The sequence below is a fragment of the Microcaecilia unicolor genome, chromosome 7 (assembly GCF_901765095.1).
Source record: "Microcaecilia unicolor chromosome 7, aMicUni1.1, whole genome shotgun sequence".
NCBI lineage: Eukaryota > Metazoa > Chordata > Amphibia > Gymnophiona > Siphonopidae > Microcaecilia > Microcaecilia unicolor.
The window spans coordinates 309,770,536-309,793,793 of record NC_044037.1 but is presented as its reverse complement, the minus strand read 5'-3'; the positions used below and the strand labels follow the sequence as shown (position 1 = coordinate 309,793,793).

The following is a 23,258-nucleotide window of genomic DNA, read 5'->3' as shown; positions in this document are numbered from 1 at the left end:
AGGTACTACAGGCAATTTCATTGATTGATAAGCAATTTCACGTTTGAGTGGGTCACATTCACCACCTCCCTCTGGATACCTGCTCTCCATAACAGCATCCTCCACGCAGGTGGTCTTCTCCACTGAGGAAGCTCCACATGAGCTCTGGCTCATGACTGAGAAGAATTTCAACAGCAGCTTGGTGCTTTCTGTTTTACCAGCTCCACTTTCCCCACTAGAAATACAAACATGAGAAGAAAAAGCAGATAATGAAACTCAGGAAACTTGTACCATTTGCAAACGACTCCATGAATATGTATTCAAAAGAACTTAGTTACACAGAAGCATAAGCATCATTATGGCGTGGCAAATGTGATCCTTATAAATTGACTTGCCGCCAATTTCCCACCCCAAACGCAGGGCTTTTTTCCTGCCAGCACCTGCCCTGGGGCTTTTCTCTTCGGTTGACGCCTTTTGGCCAATGGACGGCTCTGCCTGTTGGTTCAGTTTAAATTTGCATGGAACAGTGGAAGCAGCGCACTCCACAGCCTCTCTCTTCACAAGCCTGACTTTGTTGGACAACATGTGTAAAAAGAGGACGGAGAGCCTGCAAAGAGATCTGCTATGGCATATGCTGCTTCCTTCTGCTCTTCCATGCAAGTTTAAATAGAGCTAGCAGGCAGGGGAGGTGTAAATCATGGAGAAATGCCTCAGGAATATCTGCCTTATCCCTGTTTTACAAAGTGTTGGTGTGGGCGTGTAGGGATTGAGGAGGTCCTGAAGACAGGCACTGCTGGTTCTCAGACACAGTGGGCGGCACTGTTCAGGACAGTTTGGAAGGGATGCTGGCCTGAGAAAGTACACTACTATTACTAATCATTTCTATAGTGCTACTAGATGTACGCAGCACTGTACACATTATATGCAGGTACTTTCTCTGTCCCTAGAGGGCTCACAATCTAAGTTTTTGTAGCTGGGGCAATAGAGGGTTAAGTGACTTGCCCAAGGTATACACTGGAAGAGAGGAGGGAGAGAGGAGACATGATAGAGACGTTTAAATATCTCAAGGGCATTTATGTACAGGAAGAGAGCCCTTTTCAAATGAAGGAGAGCTCTGGAATGAGGGGGCATACGACAAAGTTAAGAGGGAATAGGCTTAGGAGTAACCTAAGGAAGTATTATTTCACAGAAAGGGTGGTGGAGGTGTGGAATGGCCGCCCGGTGGAGGTGGTGGAGTCAAGGACTGTTCCAGAATTTAAAAAGGCATGGGATAAGCATGTGGGATCGCTTAGGAACAGGAAGAGGATGGGCAGACTGGATGGGTTATATGGCCTTTATCTGCTGTCATGTTTCTACGTTTCTAGATCACAAGGGGCTGCAGTGGGAACTCAACCCAGGTTACCAGAATCAAAGCCTGCTGCACTAACTATTAGGGACAGGAGGAAGAGGTGAAGGATAAAGACATTAGGGAAAGGAGAGGGGAAGCTACAGGATGGAGGGAAGACATGGAGGAGACAGAATTGAGTGGAAAATAAGGGAGAGAAATGTAGGAAAAGGGAAAACTGTGGAAAGGAGTAGAAAATGGAAAATATCAGAGAGAAATGGAGTAGAAGAAAAAGGAAGGGAGACCAATGTATGTGTGAGGGAGAAGGTTAGCAGTGTGTGAGAACTGATGGGAGCAAGCTATATATGTAAGAGAGTAGGGGAGTGAAATGTGTGTGGGGGGGGGGAGAGTGTGAAGAAAAAAATTACAGAATAGGTTAAAGAGAAACAGCAAAAAATGATAAAACAATAGACATGAGAATGAGATCAGCAAGAGAAGAAAGGGGCAGGAGGTAAGAAACATCTACAAAACCTTAAATCACTGGTTCCCAAACCTGGTCCTGGAGGATACCCACAATGAATATTCATGAGATAGAAGTTCTGAGAGAAGAGGACATTTCTCTGCGTAAGTGAACATTATTTTGCTCTTTGCTTTGGGAACTTAAATACTGAGGTTTAAAAGAGGAATTGAAGGTTATTGAGAGACAGAATTAAAAAAAAAAAAAAACGTTATTAACTAGTATCCATACCTTTTCCTCCATAGTTTTAAAACTTGAACTTTCTGCCACAGCATTAGTAGATAGCCTCTAGAAGGCACAACAGGGCCTAGTTCAGTCTTCATTCCCACCCCTCTCCCCAGCTCCCACACACCCTACCACATCTCTTCATTTATAGTCAATTATTCTAATTAGGATAACAAAAGGATAATTTTCATTAGAATTTTAATTATATTTAATTAATTTCTGAGAAGCAAACACTAAATAATTTATACCGTATAATCTTAAGGCTCTTTATATAAATCTAATATCCCTAGTACCTTAAGAAGTTTTAATTAAACAACTCTATAATAGTAAGATGCCGACAGCAATCCAGCAGCGAGAGGGGTGGTATCCAGTATTTTGCACTGAGTGTCACATGTATGATTATCTCCCAGTTGGTGAGAGATTATTCGTGTGTGCTCGATGCATACAGCTCCTAGCTCTCAGAGAACAAGTCCATTCTCTTGATGCTAGAGTAGCAATGGAGCTGAGGGAGACAGAGGTATATAGAGGAGGCCTATAGGGACATTGTAAAGAAGGCCCACCTCCAGTCCGGCAGCCCCTGTACTGCCTTGGAGGAGGAAGATCTCCTAAAAGGACAGCATCACCTTGGTGAAGTTGGAAGTAATTCTGCAGCCAGGACCAGCCCACCAGGGGATGCAATATCCGCTCGCACAGAGGATGTGTTTCCAGGAGCTTCTGCCCAGTGTAAGTAGGTTTTAATACGTCTCTGAGTTACACAAGTGTTTGTCAGGCAGAGATGGTAAAAATCCTATTCTGTAAAAGAATGATGGTGCCTCGTTTTCTTTCTAGAATACTAGTGCAAGCGGGATTTAATGTGTTTGACAGCTACACAAGTGTGTATATGAGTCAGAGAGGGTAAAATCCTATTCTGTAAAAGAATGACTCTGTCTCGATTCCTCTCTAGAATACTAGTATAACCAGGTTATAATGTGTCTCGCAGTTACACAAGTGCTTATGTCAGCCAGAGAGGTGGAGTAATTGTGAGTTCCTCGGTGCAGCATATAAGTGTGCAATTTACAGTATTCAGTAAGTGGTCACCCCACCCTTGTCCTGTCCATGCTCTGCCCCGTGTACTCGCCTCTGCAAATGCACACAGTGTAAGTATTGTGCATATTTCCAGAGTAGCAGGTATGCGGCGTGCTGGCATATACACATTAAGTGTGCAGCTGTGCACACACATGCTAATCTGTTACACGTTTGTGCACAGTGAGCACATTATAGTATTGTCCATTAATGTCAAGCGACTCTGATAATGGTTTCCGTAGCCGTGTGGTGACATTTGCTATGTCACTTCCTGCCTTTTTTTAAAAGGCCTCTGATATCTTATGCTGGTATCAGACTTAGTGGTGAACAGTCAGAGTCCCTACCTGATAAGAATGCACTGGTTATCGGGATGCTTCCAGAGGCAGCCGTAACACTCGTTGGCGACGGTAAATATATGGGGAGGCAACTCCCCCAGGTAGTGCTTTCTGTATAGTTCCACAGCCTCCAGACTGTACAGGTCTGCAATGACTTTATACGGATTGACAGACACCAAAATGGAGCCAATATTTGTCTGAAATAAAAGAGAGAAGGATATTTATGTATTTTCACAAGTTCTGTACCACTGTGTGTAAAATTCTAGGCTTTTTACAATGCAACAGAAATAACAAAAACAATAAAACATAGAGGATAAAACAAAGAATGGATGCCATTAGATTCCAGCTCCGATATTGTAATTCACTTAAAAAACCCACACAATATTTAGACAAAGATCCTAAGCCTGTACTGCACAGACCTAACGTGACCCCTCATACCTTAATGTAATGAAATGTTCCCATGAACTCCTATGACTGAACTACAGTCATAAGAACATAAGCATTGCATACTGGGACAGACCAAAGGTCCGTCAAGCCCACTGTCCTGTTTCCAACAGTGGCCAATCCAGGTCACAAGTACCTGGCGAGATCCCAGAACAGTAAAGACTGAATCATAACAAAGAAAAAGCCACAATTCCCTGTTTTGTAAGGGTAACGTAGGCAGACGCAATGACCCTACTACTACTACTTATCATTTCTATAGCGCTACAAGGCATACGCAGCGCTGTACACCATACACAAAAAAATAGTCCCTGCTCAAAGAGCTTACAATCTAGATAAGACAGGTAAACAGACAGAACAATTAAGGGTAAGGGAATAAAGAGGTGAGGGTAAAAGGACAGGGCAAGTGAGCAGTGGTTAGGAGTCAAAAGCAGTGGTAAAGAGGTGGGCTTTAAGTTTGGACTTGAAAACAGTCAAAGAGGGGGCTAGACGTACAGGCTCGGGAAGTTTATTCCAGGTGTGAGGTGCAGCAAGATAATAAAAGGAACTGGAATTAGCAGTAGAGAAGGGGATAGATAAGAGAGATTTATCAACAGAACGGAGTACCCGAGGGGGGGGTGTAGGGAGTGACAAGAGTGGAGAGGTACTGGGGAGCGGCAGAGTGAATGCATTTATAGGTCAATAAAAGTTTGAATTGAATGAGGAAACGGATAGGGAGCCAGAAGTGACTTGAGGAGAGGGCTAATGTGAGCATAACGACTTTGGCGGAAAATGAGTCGCGCAGCAGTTTTGGACTGATTGAGGAGGAGAGAGATGGCTAAGAGGGAGGCCGGTGAGAAGCAGGTTACAATAATCAAGATGAGAGATGATAAGAGTGTGGATAAGGGTTCTGGTAGAGTGCTCAGAGATGAAGGGACGGATTTTGTTGATGTTATAGAGAAAGAAACGACAGGTTTTGGCAATCTGCTGAATGTGAGCAGAGAAGGTGAGAGAGGAGTCAAAGATGACTCCAAGGTTACGAGCAGATGAGACAGGGAGAATGAGAGTGCCATCCACAGAAATAGAGAAAGGGGGGAGAGGAGAGGTAGGCTTAGGGGGAAAGTTGAGAAGCTCGGTTTTGGCCATGTTAAGTTTCAGATGACGTTGAGACATCCAGGCAGCGATATCAGAAAGGCAGGCTAAAACTTTGGTCTGGATGCTGGTTGAGATTTCGGGGTGGAGAGGTAGATTTGGGAGTCATCAGCATAGAGATAGTATTGAAAGTCATGGGATGATATCAGAGAGCCAAGGGAAGAAGTGTAGATGGAGAACAGGAGAAGACCGAGAACAGAACCCTGAGGTACACCAATTGGTAGAGGGATAGAAGCGGAAGAGGATCCACCAGAGTGTACACTAAAGGTGCGAAGCGAGAGGTAGGAGGAGAGCCAGGAAAGAACAGAGCCCTGGAATCCAAATGAAGACAGCGTATCAAAGAGTAGGCTGTGATCAACAGTGTCAAAAGCGGCGGATAGATCGAGAAGGATGAGGATAGAATAGAGACCTTTGGATTTGGCCAGGAGGGCGAAAGCCAGATTGGAGTGGGTCAAGAACAGCTTGAGATGAGAGAAAGTCAAGATAGCGGCGGTGAACGGCGCGTTCAAATAACTTGGAAAGGAAGGGGAGGAGGGAGATGGGTTGATAGTTGGAAGGACAGGTAGGGTCAAGTGAAGACCCTTGGTAGAAGAAGGGTAGAAAGACCACTAATTGTGCATGCAGCCCCTAATGAAGTCAAGACACAGGATCACATCCACACTGAAGAGAAATACTACAGCAACACACATCTCACAGAGACACAAGAACATACCAGGAGCCAAACTGGGTAAGAGCAATGGTCCAGTATCCTGTAATCCAAGTCACAAGCACTTAGAAAGGATCTCAGGACGCAGATAGAATCCTTGCTACTTATCCTCAGGATGCACAGCGCTTTTCCCAGGGGTCTGTGCTAGGACCGATGCTTTTTAACATATTTGTAAATGATCTAGAAATGGGAGTAGCTAGTGAGGTAATTAAATTTGCTGACGACGCAAAGTTATTCAAAGTTGTTAAATCACAAGAGGATTGTGAAAAATTATAAGAGGACCTTACAAGACTGGGAGACTGGGCGTCTAAATGGCAGATGGCGTTTAATGTGAGCAGGTGCAAAGTGATGCATGTGGAAAAGAGGAACCTGAATTATAGCTACGTGATGCAAGGTTCCACGTTAGGAGTCACTGAACAAGAAATGGATCTAGGCGTCGTTCTTGATGATACGTTGAAACCTTCTGCTCAGTGTGCTGCAGCGGCTAAGAAAGCAAATAGAATGTTAGGTATTATTAGGAAAGGAATGGAAAGGAGTGGAGGAGTAGCCTAGTGGTTAGGGTGGTAGACTTTGGTCCTGGGGAACTGAGGAACTGAGTTCGATTCCCACTTCAGGCACAGGCAGCTCCTTGTGACTCTGGGCAAGTCACTTAACCCTCCATTGCCCCATGTAAGCCGCATTGAGCCTGCCATGAGTGGGAAAGCGCGGGGTACAAATGTAACAAAAAACAAAAATGAGGATGTTATAATGCCTTTGTATCGTTCCATGATGCAACCGCACCTGGAATACTGTGTCCAATTCTGGTCACTGCATATCAAAAAAAAAGATATAGTAGAATTATAAAAGGTACAGAGAAGGGCGATGAAAATGATAAAGGGGATGGGACAACTTCTCTATGAAGAATGGCTAAAGCAGCTAGGGTTCTTCAACCTGGAGAAAAAAAACAGCTGAGGGGAGATATGAGAGAGGTCTATAAAGTAATGAATGGAGTGGAACGGGTAGACGTGAATCACTTGTTTACTCTTTCCAAAAATACTAAGACTAGGGGGCACGCAATGAAGCTACAAAGTAGTAAATTTAAAACGAATCAGAGAAAATATTTATTGACTCAACGTGTAATTAAACTCTGGAATTCGTTGCCAGAGAATGTAGTAAAAGCAGTTAGCTTAGCGGGGTTTAAAACAGGTTTGGATCGCTTCCTAAAAAGAAAAGTTCATAAGCCATTATTGAAATGGACTTGGAGAAAATCCACTGCTTAGTTTTAGGATAAGCAGCATAAAATGTATTGGGATCTTGCCAGGTACTTATGACCTGGATTGGCCACTGTTGGAAACAGGATGCTGGGCTTGATGTCTACTCTGGTCTCTCTTGTACCAACCTGAAAAGGCTATAACACCGCAGTCTGTCTCTTGTGCCATGCTCGCAAACGTGATCCCATCTCACCCGTCCTTAAACACGACCGGCGGTTGCCTATCCAGCAAAGAATTACATACAAAATCTTAGTTTTACGTTTCAGGCACTCAGACTCAGGGCCCCTTGGTACTTAGCTGCCCTCTCTACCGTATTCCCCAGGACAAATATTCGCTCTATCAACGATCAATGCCTGGTCCTCCCAGGCCCTAGGAGAGCACATCTGGAAAGCACCAGGCAGAGTGCTTTTTTTTTATTGCACCTTTTACCTGGAACAACCTTCTCTTCCATATACGTAGTGTTTTGTCCTTTAGTAGTTTGAAAACAGCTGTGAAAACCTGGCTATTTCATAAATCATTTGACCCCTTTTAAGGTTGGTTGGTCTATCAGCAACTGTTGTTTTCTGTCTTCCTTTTTTCCCTGTACTCCCATCTCTCCTCATCCCCCTCCCCCTTTCCCTATTCTGGTATGACTGTAGGCAAAATATACCTTTCTTTCAATACCTTAATATTGTAGTTCCTTTTCTCCCTTTTACTTTTCTTTTTTAGCGTGTACATCACCTTGCCCTGTGAGTTAGTTAAGGTGGTATAGCAAGTATAAAATAACTCCCTTTATGATAGGGGTTACAGTGATAATGTGCAATGGGATATTTGCTTGCATGGATTTTGAATCTCCCATAGAAGGTTGCTCTCAATGCCTTGATTGCCGACACAGAGATCCTCCAAGCTATAAAGCATCTTTAATTGGCTAAGACCCCGGGGTCAGATGGTCTGGGTTCTGAATTTTATAAAATATTAGGAGGAAAAATTGCAGCCCCCTTTAAAGCTCTGTGTCAGAATACAAGTGAAATGGGCAAGGCAGGCGGGCGGGCACTTGACCCATGAACATATTGTGGTGTTACCTAAACCAGGGTAGGACAAAGAACTTTTGGGTTTATATTGCCTGATATCAGTTCTCAACCAGGATATCAACATTTTTGCTAATATGATGGCTAGACGCCTGTGGAAGGTACTTTCTGATTTGGTAAACACCGAGCTACCCGGTTTTATGCCAGGCAGGTGTGCCTCAACCAATACTCTTAGAGCAATCACTGCCTTACAAGCTAGGGGACATCAGTCCGGGGAATGCTATTTTTATGAGTCTTGACGCAGAGAAAGCATTTGATGACATTTTGTGGGATTATCTCTTCTGGGTCCTTCTTTAATTTGGTACCATGGGGGAATTTTGGGGTGGGATTAAGGCCCTTTACAGCAACCCAACTGCTCAAATTTTGATCAATGGAGCATTGATTCTGTGTTCCATTTGGAACGGGTACTCATCAGGGATGCCCACTCTCACCCATGTTTGTCCTTTCATTAGAACCTCTAGCCTCCAAGATCAGACAATCCAGAGATATTAGGGGAATTACTGTAGGTTCCACAGAGTATAAGATTCATTTATTTGCAGACAATACACCCATCTTTTTGGACCGAGCTACAGAGACAGTCTTTAAATTGGTCTCCCTTATTCTACAATTCGGTTCCTTCTCTGGTCTCAAGATTAATTTTGAACAATCTGAGGCTTTAGCAGTATCCCTTAATTGTAAATGCCAGCAGGTGTCCACATTCCCTAAAGTACTCTAAAGTATCTTGGCGTATACTTCAACCGGGACATGGCAATTATGACTAAAAAGAACATACAGGATAAATTAGATCACATTAAGGTATTATGTCACGGATGGAAAGATCTGACAATATCCTTTATGGGTAGGGTGGCTTTGGTTAAATGATCATGCTCCCAAAGTTACTGTATCCATTACGAATGATGCCCATTTGGATAACACACAAGAAGGAAGATACTTATAAGGGAATCATGTGTTCCTTTATTTGGAGGGTTCGACAAGCACATATAGAATACAAGTTGATATGTGATAGACTTATGAGAGGGGTAAATCTACCTAATTTGAGATTGTAGAATGTAGCAGCCCTCCTCCACTGGATCCATGAACTGCATATGCCCGAGTACGTGTGGGCAGATTGCACCCCTTCTCAGTTTTTTATACTTTGCATTCTCACTTAAAATGGTGTGGTGTCTCACCTCTTCTGAGGCCCCTGAAATTAGCCTGGGATTGGTGGAGATCTAAATTGGGCTGAGCAGGAGGGCCTTCACCATTCTTGGAATTTGTGAAGAACCTGGACTTCCCAGCAGGCCACAGTAAGAAAAGATTTTCTGCTTGGATGGAGAAAGGAAGCAGATAAGTAGGGCAGTTCTTGGATTTAGCAGTGGGAGTTTTTCTCTCCTTCCAACAAGTCCAGCATCACTGGCAGATCCTCGATTATGATTTTCTACACTTTCTTCAACTGCGACATTGTAGCTCCCTCTTCAAAAGAGGTGCCTCCAGGAGTGGGATCCCCACTTTACATTGCTAGAGAAACATTTTTGCCAAATGCCTATGAAGACTAACAAATTTGCGGTCTGGTATTCCTTGGGTAGGGAGCAGCATTCATCCACTTTCTTCTCGCAGTTGATGCAGACTGGGGGAAGAGGTTTCATAGTCACATTCTGGGTAACCCCAAAAGTGGGCCTACATGAGATATGGTTTAAATTACTTCATAGGGCTTATATCACTAGAGGGAAGCAGTTGGGTGTCTGGGAGGAGGAAACTTGCTTTAGATGTCGCTGCCTTCCTGGCATCTGAGTGCATCAGTTCTTGGAATGCCCAGGCCTTGCAGGGGTTCTGGGTTGGGGTATTGGATACTCTGGGAAAGGTGGTTGGGTGCACTATTGAATGGACATACAAAGTGTGTTTGCTGGGTAGTGATGACAACCTCAGTGACCAGGGAGTGCTGGATTAAAAAAGCCAGTTTTGTCTGCCTGGCCTGATATTGGCAAAGGTAACAGTCCTGTGTCATTGGGCTGAGAAGATGCCACCACCTCTCAGACATTGGCAAACACTCTTGTTACAAATGGGACTGAGGAGAAGAGCGATATCACAAGAGAGTGATGTGTCACACATACTGTTTACTTCGGAAAACATATAGGTCCCAATATTCAAACCGCAGGGTTTAGCCCAACTAACTCCCGCAATCAGTGCTCAGCCTGGATCTTCAATGCCGGGCCATTTCCATTGACCAACAGTGAATATCCGGTCTATTTTTGGCCAGTTCAAACTTAACCAGCCAGGCCAATGTTCAGCGCTGGCCAGTTAAATTGAACTTCCAATGCCCCATTCAACACCCTCACAGGGGGAAACTTACATAGATCTGATTCTTCTGGTAGCGAAGATAGAGATTGAGCAGAATAGCTTCCTGATGAATTTCCGACAACATGGCCATGTCTTCTACTCCCTTCATACTTGTCAAGCTCATCTCATAGATGGTCTCCTGAGACAGGGAGGCCAGCGGGTGACATAACACCTAGAGAGAAGGAGAAAAAGGAAGCCAAAAATAGTACTAAGGAAGTGAAAATAAACCAGCGACATCCTAGTCTAAAGAGCAAAGAGAAACAAGAAAGAATCTAGTCTGATAGAAAAATAGAATAATTGTAATATTAAGTACCAGTCATTTTAATCCGTTAGTGTTCACATTTGAATTCATGTTTGAGGGAGGGAGAAGTTGGGTGGGATACAGTCAGGTGGGATACAGTGAAAGTGAAAAGGAATCCATATAATGTGAAATTTATGAATTGCTTTCACTAGCAAGACATTTGTAATCTTCAGAGACAGACTGCTACAGTCAGAAAGGAGACATCCAGAATTGAAAACTGTAAATAGCCAGGGACCCAGAAAGGAAACGTTGAACTGGTCCTTTACTGGTCTTTAAAGGAAAATGTGGCTTAGTGTCGTACCGTTAGTATATAATTTACTAAAAGGTGTTAAGCCCTTACTTAATACTGTGTTAATCAGCTACTATAGCTGCTATGCACAAACAGTATCGGCTGTGGTAATGTGCAGGTTACCAGCTTTTCTTCCACATGCGAGACATAAACAGGCTTCTAGATCTTTCCTTCTTCTCTCCCTCACTGCCCCCAGATATAAAAAGAGAGTTCTAACCCCAAGCCTCATTCCCTCCTTCTCACACATTTGAAACCTCCTTTCCCCTATCCTGTAAATGAAAACTGATGTGAGGTGCAAGGCTGATCCTTACTCTTTCCTGCTTTGCTGATATGGAAATTCAGAATGGTGCTGGTTGAAGTTACAATCTCTATTTTCCAAAATATTGGCCTGCCGATGCTCTTTGCCACAGTTAACCATATCTCTGCAGAATCCTGAGTGGTGTAGAACGAGTAGAAGTGAATCGATTTTTTTACTCTTTCAAAAAGTACAATGAGTAGGGGGCACTCAATGAAGTTGCATTGAAAAACTTCTAAAACAAATTGGAGGAAATATTTCGCTGGAACTCGCTGCCAGAGGATATGGTAACAGCAGTTAGCGTATCTGGGTTTAAAAAAGGTTTGGTCAAGTTCCTGAAGGAAAAGTCCATAGACTGCTATTGAGACAGACATGGGGAAGCCTCTGCTTGCCCTGGGATTGGGATCATATTTATTTGTTACATTTATATTCCACATTTCCCCACCTATTTGTGGGCTCAATGTGGCTTACATAGTACCGGAGAGGCGTTACAGACTCCGGTGTAAACAAATACAAAGTGATGTTGTGGTAAGATAAAGTTCATGTGGCACAGCCACACTAGAGAATCGTACAGCGGAAGAGTTGTGTTATGTCCATTACGTTCTTTAGTTTTGTTGTGTTGCAAAGATCAGGCATTTATGTTGGATTGGTAGGTTATGCCTTTTTAAACAGATTAGTTTTTAGTTTTTTCCAGAAGTTTAGGTGGTTGTTCGTAGTTTTCAAGGCTTTTGGTAATGTGTTCCACAGTTGTGCGCTTATGTAGGAAAAACTGGACGTGTAAGTTGATTTGTATTTGAGTCCTTTGCAGCTTGGGTAGTGCAGATTTAGGTACGTTCGTGTTGATTCGGATGTGTTTCTAGTTGGTAGGATAATCAAGTCTGTCATGTATCCCAGAGCCTCACTGTAGATAATTTTGTGAACCAGAGTGCAGATTTTGAAAGCAATGCGTTCTTTGATTGGGAGCCACTATCTGGGTTTCTGTTAGGTACTTGTGACCTGGCTTGGCCACTGTTGGAAAAAAGATACTGGGCTAGATGAACCATTGTTCTGATCCAGTATGGCTATTCTTATGTTCTTAACTGTGCTGCTGCTGGCCTTGGATGTGTCACCTGCCTTCTCTCCTTTCCAATGAGGTGAAACAGGAGCGGTGATCAACAGAATAACCTGGTGCAAGGAGTCTAAGACAAACAGACAATGAAAAGATGAAAACAATAAGATATCAGTATGGCGTACAAGGAAGAAATGATCGGATGAACACAAACCCGACACAGCCATGTTTCAGCAGGCTCCTGCATCGGGTGTCAGCTGGCCACCACCTTCAGGCCTTCCTGCAGATATGAACTCGGCTGACCCTGGAAGGGCCCTTCCCTGGACATAGCACTCCCAGAAGCAGACTCCAAAAATATGCTTAAAACCGCTTTATTCCATCAGCAAAGCCAAGACATTTCCTCTTCCAGACCAGTGGCGTAGCCAGAAGGCAATTTTTGGGTGGGCCAACAGGTTGGATGGGTGGGCACTAGAGAAACACCTGATGCACCCATGCCCTGCCCCTACCCCACTCCAGGTAACTTCAATGAGGGTAGCAGTGCTGGCTTCAGTGGCTGCAGGTCACGTTGAGGGCTAGGGGAAGTACAAGAGGGTGTACTCTTCATCTTCCATTCGGTCACGGTCCTCCAACACACATATGCTTCCCCCAAATATTGTGTATCCATAGAACCCCCTGGCCCTCCCCCAGCAGTGGATGCAGAGCAGAGCTAGGACATTTCCCTATAAAACTCACCATGCAAAAATGTTTGTTTCTAGTGTTATCTCAATAACAAGGCATATTGTATAGTACAAAAATCTATCAAACAAAAAGTCACTCAGAACCTAGAGCAACTCTATTATGCCAGCACTAACATCCAAAACAAGGATCCTACCTATGATATTTTAGGGCCCTAAATATTTCAGTGGGGTTCTAAAGTATGAATACATCTATCAAGAAAACTGAACAAGCCAAATTACTACAGAATATTACATAGAAAATTCATGCCAACAATACTTTGGTCACACACACAGAACACAAATGGCAAATACAGAATAAGTGACCGCAAACCATAAACAATTTCAGTGGAAATCCCAAGATGCCAAACCTTGCATGTAGTACAGCACCAGAGAAATAGATGCATTTTTCCTACACTGTGCAAATACAATGATACCGCCTGCCACAGGTGGTGTTAGGGATTACGACTAGGCCAACTGCACTTGGCCCCCTGGACAGAGAGAACTACAGGACAGCTGGAAGCTGAAGAAGGTACAGCCTAGTAGTAAGCTTTGGGGTCCTCTCCCAAATTTCTGCCTTGGGCCTCGGCCATATTTAGCACCAGCTCTGGCAGGATGTACGTTTCAAATCTGACATATTCTAAACACAAAATGGAAAAATAAAATTGTTTTCTTCTACCTTTTGTTGTCTGGTCATTTTATTTTTCAAATCATGTTGACCCAGATTCTGGTTTCTGCTATCCCTCTGTCTTATCTTAACTCACTCACCAAGGTCACCTGTCCATTTGACATTTCTACCATCTCCATATCCACTATTCATCTTCTTCCATCACTGTGCCTCTGTCCCTGTATTTCCATGTCCAGCTTCTCCCTCCACCAGGCCAATATATCTCTTTCCTCCCCAACCCTACTTTACCCCATCCAGCTTCTCTCCCTCTCTCCCCTCTTTCCAGCATCTGGTTTGCCTGCTGGATTGTCTGCCTGTCCACCCTCTCTCTCACTGTGAGGCCTGGCATCTCTGTTTCCCTCCTCCCTTGTGCTGTTCCAGGAGCTCTATCCCTTCCATCCAGCCCCCTCCTCCTCTTCCTCCCACGTCCAAAAGCTCTCTCCCTTCAATCCAGCCCCCTCTTTCTCTTCCTCCCAGATGTCCAGCAGCTTTCTCCCTTCCCTCCAGCCCTTTCCTCCTCCTCCTCCTCTTCTTCCCACATCTAGCAGCTCCCTCCATTCCTTCCAGCCCCCTCGTCTTCCTCCCACATTGATTAGCTCTCTCCTTTTCCTCCAACCTCTTGTTGCCTTTCCTCCCACAGTTCCAGCTGTCCGAGAGTGTTGACTCTTCCTGCCTGGCCACGCTGCTGCACTTCCACTTTCATTTTCAGCTGTAGCTAGCAGCGATTCACAGTTCACACAGGCACTTCAAATCAGAGCAGCCTGCCGCGTCTTGACCTCTCTGATAGAATTTCCTATTTATGCGAGTGCCAGACACAGCAGAGAGAAGGTCACCCTAGAATGCCTGTGTGAATCGCTAACAGCAATGGGCCGATAAATGAAAGCTGCAGGCACCGCAGCAGCTGCAGGGCAGAGGGGAGCAGAACAACTACAACGACGAGCTGCGCGGCTGCGATGCGACCTGCAACTGCTTCCGTGCCGAGCGGACTGCTGACCCGAGTCTGCCACTGTACCTCTGCACTGCAAGGTCGAAAGGTGGGCGGGCTGGATATCAGCTGAGCACAGGTGCCGTCTCTGCCGCGGTGGTACGCTAGGCTGCTGCAGTCAGTGCAGTGTGTCGTGTGTGCACTTGGGTAGTGGGCGGGCCTGAGCCGTAGCTACGCCCCTGTTCCAGACACAGTCCTTAGTTACAGCACATATCACCCCTTGTTCCTTCCCCCCGCCGGCCACAGTTTCTGGATACAGTTTAAATCATTCACTGCTTCCCCAGCATGGCACAACTTCTGGACACAGTTTAAATCGCTCACTGCTTCCCCAGCATGGTACGACTTCTGGACATAGTTTAAATCACTCACTGCTTCCCCAGCATGGCATGACTTCTGGACACAGTTTAAATCGCTCACTGCATCCCCAGCATGGCATGACTTCTGGACACAGTTCAAATCGCTCACTGCTTCCCCAGCATGGCCAGGTTCCTAGACACAGTTCAAGTCACTACCTGTTTCTCCAGCTGGGTCTGACTTCTGGCCACAGCTGAAATCATTCACTGCTTTACTGCATGGCACCTCTCTCTCCCCCTTGAGTGGAACAGCTGCTTAACTTTTCCTCCAAGCTTTCCCCAGCCTTGAAGAAGGTTTGTTATGAAGCCTTTCAACTTCTTCCCTTGTACCTGAGCTAGAGCAGCAATCTCCATAGGCTCACTTCCCCAGTCATCTTGGGCTTGGATCTCCTCTACGACCTCTTTCTCCACCTCCCGTTCCATGGGCTCCTCTCCCTTTATGGTCCCCAGCTGGTCCTCTCCCTCCTGATTATTCCTCCTCAGCCAATCCTCTCCTCTCCCTCGGGATCCTGGGACTTGTAGTTCCCTTGCTGCTCCCTTTACTTGCGCCCAGGACTTTGCAGGGGTTCTTGGGAGCTGTAGCCCTCCTCCCTTCTCCGGCTCTTGGGAAACGTATGCCTCTGTGGGGGCGTGGCTTCCCAGCCCCTAGGATCCTGGGACTTGTAGTTGGAATCCCGGGTATGAAACCTACCCATCTTGCTCCTCTCCCGGATCCCTTCTTCCCTGATCCTCAGGGGTTCCTCACATGGGATATAATATCATACTTCCTAGATGAACACCAGTGGATAATTGAGTAAAGCTCAGTCTTTTTGTTATGATTGGGGTAGTGAGCCTCTGGACCACAGTGGGAAAGTAGGTTGTGGCCGACGAGTTGCCGTCTGGACAGCCTGGGAGCCTGATGGAAGAAGTCCCACAGGAACAGCAGCAGAAGCATCACAGGAGCACTGTAAGGCACAGGAACACTCCCCGAAAGCATCTCAGGAACAGCCTCTAAGAGCATCTCAGAACGGATGCTGGTGACGCAAAGGCAATGCGGCAGGTCTCGGTGAGCACTATATGCATCAGTCAGTGGTGTCTTCCAAGGACTTCCCCACCCCCACACCCCAGGAGGAAGATGCCACTCAGTCTGCGACAGATCAGGAAAGCGGCAATGAGTGGTGCGAGGGTCACGGTATGACCGTGACACTTTTGCATAAAACTCACCATAATTTGATCGAGAATAACAGAGATTGGAAACTCCCACTGCTGGCAGTCTGTTGAGATTTACTCAATTATCCACTGAAGTTTATCTAGGAGTGATGATATTATGCCCCTGATGCAGGCACCCACCAAAAGGTGGCCACGTCGGGTTTCTTCTTTGTGTGCCATACAGACATTTTCTTGTCTTCATCTTTGCTTCGTCTGTTTGTCTTGGACTTGATGTGTTGTTCACACTAGATTGTAAGCTGTTTGGACAAAGCCTGCCTCTCTCTTATGTACCTTTACAGTTCTCCAGTGCACTTTGGAAGTAGTATAGCCACTACTATGACTTCTCACCTATTTATGCCATGGTCCCTTTAAGAGTCTGGCAGAACCTCTTTTTCACTGGAGTCTGGGACCTGCAGAAGTTCTGGTTAGTTAGGAGAAGCCTTTCAGCAGGCTACAAGGTGGATTCCTTTCTCAAAGCTAGATTAGCTTTGAAAATAAAAATAAATCCTAAAGGATCTTAATTGTTATACAAAACTATTTTTATATCATAAGAGCTGTTCCTTTTCCATAGAGCCAGTGGGGGGAGAGGTTGTTGCAAGTGATATCTCTCTGTTTGTGAGACACATACACTCAAACTCCCTGTCCTATACCATTGTGACCGCTCTTCCTCCTTCCAACTTGCAAAAAACACACAATTGCTCTCACCCCTGTGCCAGTCTGAAAACCTTGCAAAGCAGAGCAGTTACCTGTGTCACTCATTCACATTAGCCCCGTCTCCCTGCCCGTCCCCCCTCCAGCTGATAGATCTGCAAAACACAACAAAAACCTGGAAAACAATCATTCTAGACTCAGTGAATTGGGGATTTGTGGTAAAGTGCTAAATTGGATATAAGGTTTTTTTACGGTCAAGATCTTATAGGGTTTGTAAGGGCTCAAAGTATGCCAGCTTCTTGGAACCCTTCCTGTGGAGTCTGTCAGAGGGGTCCCTCTTGTCTCCCACTTTGTTTAACATCTATCTGAGAGCTTTTGGGTTTGCATTTTTTAGTTTAGAATTAAGCGAAGCATGACTGTCTGGTTTATGCCGGCGACCCAGACAACAGGATGTGAATGAGGAAGAAGCGCTATTATTTAACTGAACTGAGGAGGTCTGAAAGTTGGAGTTGCACTGGGGCAGATGTGTCAGCGGGCATTCCTGAAATATCACTCCTCTCCGCTGCACAGAGGGACCCCCCCCCCCCCAGCTTGAGTTGAGTATAGCGAATGGGTCAGGATGTTGGAATATGTTGAGGTGAAGTATTGTGATTATTATTATTAATAGCTGTAAATATATACATTGCATTCACTTTTATATATACTCAGATATATACCTTGCATTTGCTTTTAAATAGCTTGGGCTACTTATAAATAAATTGCATTTTATTATTTGGAAATGTTTTGTGTATGTTTCCACTTTCCTGGGCATTGTAAATTAAGATTTAGTTGATTATCAATTATTCTCCAGATTGCAGTCAAAACGGTCTTCCTGGAATACACTTTACTTGGTTTATATCATTTCTGTGAGGAAGGGTACTTATGGTTTCTCACCATTCTTCGTTATCTGCCTGTCATTACATAAGTACATAAGTAATGCCATACTGGGAAAAGACCAAAGGTCCATCGAGCCCAGCATCCTGTCCCCGACGGCGGCCAATTCAGGTCAAGGGCACCTGACAAGCTACCCAAACGTACAAACATTTTATACAAGTTATTCCCGAAATTGTGGATTTTTCCCAAGTCCATTTAGTAGCGGTCTATGGACTTGACCTTTAAGAAACCGTCCAACCCCTTTTTAAACTCTGCCAAGCTAACTACTCTTTCCTGTGGTGCTGAATAAGGGTTGTTTTTCACTCCTCTGCTGTTAAATATCTTCCTTCGCCCCCCCCCCCCCCCCATGATTCTAATCCAAGACCAATGGTATTCATGTATTTTATTTTGCAAATGATATACTTTTGTTGACCCACATGGACCCCATTCGCATTGATCTTGCAGCTATTCAGGAGCGTCTTTGTGCGACAGACAAGTGATTGTTAGATAACCATCTGATTCTCAACCCCTTGAAGATGGAGGTTATCAGGCTTTCTGACAGTCCCAGTATCCCCTTCGTTGCCCTGCGTTTGGGTAATATTCCTCTCGTGTTGGTTCAACAATTTAAATATCAGCACTTGATCTTTGCACATTAGATCTCTGATTTCGTTAAAAAAAAAAACCAAAAACCCACTTGCTTCTTTTTGACTGACTCCTCTCAAAAGACTATCCTTTAATAGCATCCCGACTCGATTACTGCAATGTTATGTATGCTGGATTCTCTATTTTATTAAATGTCTGCAGTCAATACAAAATCTGGTAATCTGGATTTTATGTCATGCAAAGAAATGGGATTATGTTACACCATTACTTATACAGCATCACTGGTTTCCGATACAATTTAAAATTCAGAACAAGATTCTTACACTGAAATCCCTTCTTAATCTGTCTTCTTTATTTATGACAACCCTCCTCCTCCTCCCCCCCACACTAAAAAAAGGCTTTACAATCTCTGTATGACAATTGCCTGCACATTCTTTCATTCCATTGTACTCGTTTAGACTCAGCGAGATACTGTGCATTTTGGGGAGGGGGGGGGGGCAACTACTCTCTGTAAGGTGCCTTCCTTTCCCAAGTTTAAAGCAGCTCTAAAAACCAATCTTTTCCAGTTAACGTACTCCAGCAATCGTAAGCCTCAGTGTGCAACCTGGGACCAACATGCGGAGCATAAGCGCTTTACTTTGGTTTCTCTGTCCTATTTTATGAATGATGTTTCTTTCTCTTAACGACTTATTGTAAACTTCTCCATTTTGTCCTCGATTAAAGGTGGTATATATTAACAGTCTTATTTTCGAAAGTGATGGGCGCCCTTATTTTGACCCCAATCGGGAGATGGGCACCCATCTCGCAAAGGCGCCCAAATCGGTATAATCGAAAGCCGATGTTGGGCGTCTTCAACTGCACTCCGTCGCGGGAACGAACAAAGTTGATGGGGGCATGTCGGAGGCGTGGTGAAGGCGGGACTGGGGCGTGTTTATCGGTCGAGGAGAGATGGGCATCGGCCGATAATCGAAAAAAAAAAAGGGTGGCAGAAGTGAGAATTTGGGTCGCTTTTGCTGGACCCTTTTTTTTTCATGCCCCAAGTCCCAAAAGAGTGCCCCAACTGGCCAGATGGCCAACGGAGGGAATCGGGGATGACCTCCCCTGACTCCCCCAGTGGTCACTAACCTCCTCCCACCACAAAAAATGAACTTTAAAAACTTTTTGTGACAGCCTGTATGCGAGTCTCAAATGTCATACCCAGCTCCCTGACAGCAGTATGCAGGTCCCTTGGAGCAGTTGTTAGTGGGTGCAGTGGTCGTCAGGCAGGCGGACCCAGGCCCACCCCCCCCCCCACCTGTTCCACTTGTGCTGGTTAATGTTGAGCCCTCCAAAAACCCCCAAAACCCACTGTACCCATATGTAAGTGCCCCCTGCACCCCTTAGGGCTATGGTAATGGTGTAGACTTGTGGGCAGTGGGTTTTGGGGGGATTTGGGGGGCTCAGCACACAAAGGAAGGGTGCTATGCACCTGGGAGCTATTTTAATTTTTTTTTAATTTGTAAAAGTGCCCCCTAGGGTGGCCAGTTGGTGTCCTGGCATGTGAGGGGGACCAGTGCACTATGAATCCTGGCCCCTCCCATGACCCAATGCCTTGGATTTGTTCGTTTTTGAGCTGGGCGCCTTCGGTTTCCATTATCGCTGAAAACCGATAGTGCCCAGCTGACAAACGAACAAATCCTAGGCATTTGCCCCGCACAAGCCATCTTTTTTCGAAAATATGGTTTTCCCGCCCCTTCGCATGGCTGCCCACGGAGATGAGCACCCACTTTCGATTATGCCCCTCCACGTCTTATAAACCATAAACATTTAACAGACCTCTTTCCTGAAACACTGATATCACCCAAAATGGAGAAGAAAATGTGAAAAGATAAACTATCCCCCCACCAGGGCAGTGATGAAATACCCACTCACCTTGCCATAGTCTGTGGTGAAGGTCACAGTTCCAGCCTCACAGGAGTTGATAACGCACGGATTCAGCTCTTCTTTCACCTTCAGCCAGACCCGACTGCCCTGGAATCACACCAGAATCTATGTTTATCAGAACCAGCACAATTGATTAAGCTGACATTCAGATGTAGAACTGAGATTACTAAGATATTTGCGAGTCTTATTTAACTGAGGTTTAAGGCAGATCCACAGCTGTTGGGGGGGATCGGGGGGGGGGGGGGGGACAGTCAGCTGCCATTGTGTTGCCAGGATCGAAGCCCACTGCACTAACCACTAGGCCACTCCTCCACTGGAGGTTGTTTCATAAAGAGGAGCTCGGTGCCTTTGTCTCTCTTGTTTTTCATGTTGTCTATAGATCCTACTGCAGCGTGTATTAGGAGCCCTGTAGTAGTGGATGGGGACGATCACAAAATGCTCCTGAATGCCGATGATACTCTGGTATAGATGACACAGCTGCAGACGTCTGTTTGCTGTTTTTTGGAACTTCTAACCCCCTTTGGTAAAGTCTTAGGATTTAAGGATAATATTGAAAAAACTGAAGCCTTAACATTTCACGTGACTCAAGAGTTAATGAACTTCCCTTTTACGATAGTTAGTCAAAGTTTCAGGTATTTAAGGATCTATATTTTGGCTAATCTGGGAGAATCCTATAAGCTTATCTGTGACAAGCTCACAAAATCTATTTGATCAGATCAGATGGAGCAGAGTCCGCTTTCGCTGTCCTGGTGGGGAAGGATAACACCACTCCAAAATGATGATCCTGCCCAAATTCCTGGTTCTGTTCTCACACTTACCCATACAGGTATCTTTATCTCAAGGTTAGGGCTCTTTAGCTTGGAAAAGAGACTGCTGGGGGGGGGGGGGGGGGAGCGGGGATAAGGCTGAGGTGTATAAAATATTGGAGTGGCGGAGAACGGGTATAAAGTTAAATGGAAATACTTTTACAATGAACAAGAGGAAATATTTTTTCACTCAATGAATAGTTAAGCTCTGAAAGTCGTTGCCAGAGGATGTGGTAAGAGCAGTTAGCGTATCTTGGTTTTAAAAAGTTTTGGACAAGTTCCTGGAGGAAAAGTCCCTAGTCTCATAGGCGGTCGGTGGCCCAACTATTTGGGGAGGCTAAAGGGGGCGGGGTTAGGGTGGGGCCAGGGGTGGAGCTTAAATCCATAATTGTCTGATAACATGCAGAAAAAATAAATAAATTAAAATAAAAGTCACAATTAATACCATTTATTAAATTTAGATATTAGATATGTATCATATGTCAAAGAATAAAGTGGTTGCTTAAAGCATATACTAACCACAATCACTCAACTGCAAAACACTATGCACAACTTTGTGCAAAAACACACTCATAACCTTACTGTACCATAAATATTACACTGGGCAGAATCTAATACACCAATATACCACCCATATGGAAAATGCAGACCGTCAACAATATGAAACAAGGGATCATATCACAATTCTCATGTAGAACCACAAAACACCCTAATTCATGTTTAATGTGGGATAAAATGCCATAAATAAGTAAATAAATATAAACTTTTAATGTTGAGCACCTGATTCTCAAAGTGGACATATTCCAAACACTATAATGAAAATAAAATGATCTTTTCTACCTTTGTTGTCTGGTGACTTTGTTTTTCTGATCATGCTGGCCCAGTATCCGATTCTACTGCTATCTGTCCTCAGTGCAGGTCAGGAAGTCATCCTCGTTAAATATCTCCCTGGCAACCCAGGACACCTCCAGCCAACCCCCCCTGCTCTCCCAGCAGTAAGGTAAACAAATTAAGCCATAAACCAATTTCTACAACTGGTTACACTGCAGCTCCTGCTGTGAGGATGGCGGTAAATCAACAATTTAAACCCCCCCCCCCCCCCCCCCGAGCAGCAGGGGAGGCGTAGCCTCCCCAAGCCTCTTATATGGGGCACCTATGCCTAGTCTGTTATTGAGATAGACATGGGGGAAGCCATTGCTTGGTACCTTGAATCCTGCTTCTATTTGAGATTCTGTCAGGTACTTGTAACCTGGATTGGCCACTGCTGGAAGCAGGATATTGGGCTAGAGGGATCATTGGTCTGACCCAGTATGTCTATTCTTATGTTTAATTTAGGGTCTGGAACAAAAATTTTATATAGAGGGGTAGAAGGCTGAAATGTTCTAAATGTGTAGTGGCCATTATAAGCAAAGTATGGAGGTACATTGGGTGAGATTGGAGAAGGCAATTGTGGCCTCATGCTCTGTATTTGATTGTCAGAATGTTCAGGAGGCTGTAGGATCTGCAGGTGGGGAAGGAGAAAAGGGGGTCATTTGTTCCTTTCTCCATTAATTAAGGTGTGGGAGAATTTCTAATCCAAGCAACATTTAGAGGCATTGGCGTGCCAAGGGCGGGGCGGTGGGGACGGTCCACCCTGGGTGTCAACAGGTGGGGGGGGGGGTGCTCTGCTGGCGAGTCCCTACCAGCTCCACCCACCCGGCAGCTGGGTGGTGTGGCACCTCGCGCGACTCTGCACTGCTGTAAAAGAAGAACATCGCCTGTTTGTCCTGATTTAGATTGTAAGCTCTTTTGAGCAGGGACTGTCTTCTTCATGTTCAATTGTAAAGTGCTGCGTATGACTGGTAGCGCTATAGAAGTGATTTATAGTAGTAGTAGTAGTCATCGGTCCTTCCCTCACTCTGTCTCGCCCTCGAGGAAATAGGACGTTACATCAGAGGGCGGGACACAGTGAGGGAAGGGCCGAGCTGGTAGACGGGGGGGGGGGGGGGGGGGGTGCCGTGTTGCCCTGCAGCCGGGGGGTGGGGGTGCGCGCGCGCAGTAGTGATCCACCCCGGGTGGCAGTGAACCACAGAACGCCACTGTTTAGAGGGGAATTATATTCCTTCATTGTAAACTTGAGGACTTCAACCCTGGGTCCATGCTTTATTTCAAGTCCCTACAGGACTGCCTGA

At 45.1% G+C, this 23,258-nt stretch overlaps 1 protein-coding gene across 1 annotated transcript in view; it reads right to left on the bottom strand.

Annotated features, from left to right (window-relative positions):
* The window catches only part of LOC115475155 (unconventional myosin-X-like), a 290,858-nt gene extending 280,381 nt beyond the window's left edge, over positions 1 to 10,477 (bottom strand). Inside the window, exons 1-3 of the mRNA XM_030210896.1 lie at positions 10,367 to 10,477; positions 3,452 to 3,639; positions 80 to 214 (exon numbers count right to left, since the gene is read on the bottom strand). Coding sequence (XP_030066756.1) covers positions 80 to 214; positions 3,452 to 3,639; positions 10,367 to 10,477 — 434 coding nt within the window. The remainder of the gene's footprint in view (positions 1 to 79; positions 215 to 3,451; positions 3,640 to 10,366) is intronic.
* Between the last annotated feature and the right edge of the window lie 12,781 nt (positions 10,478 to 23,258).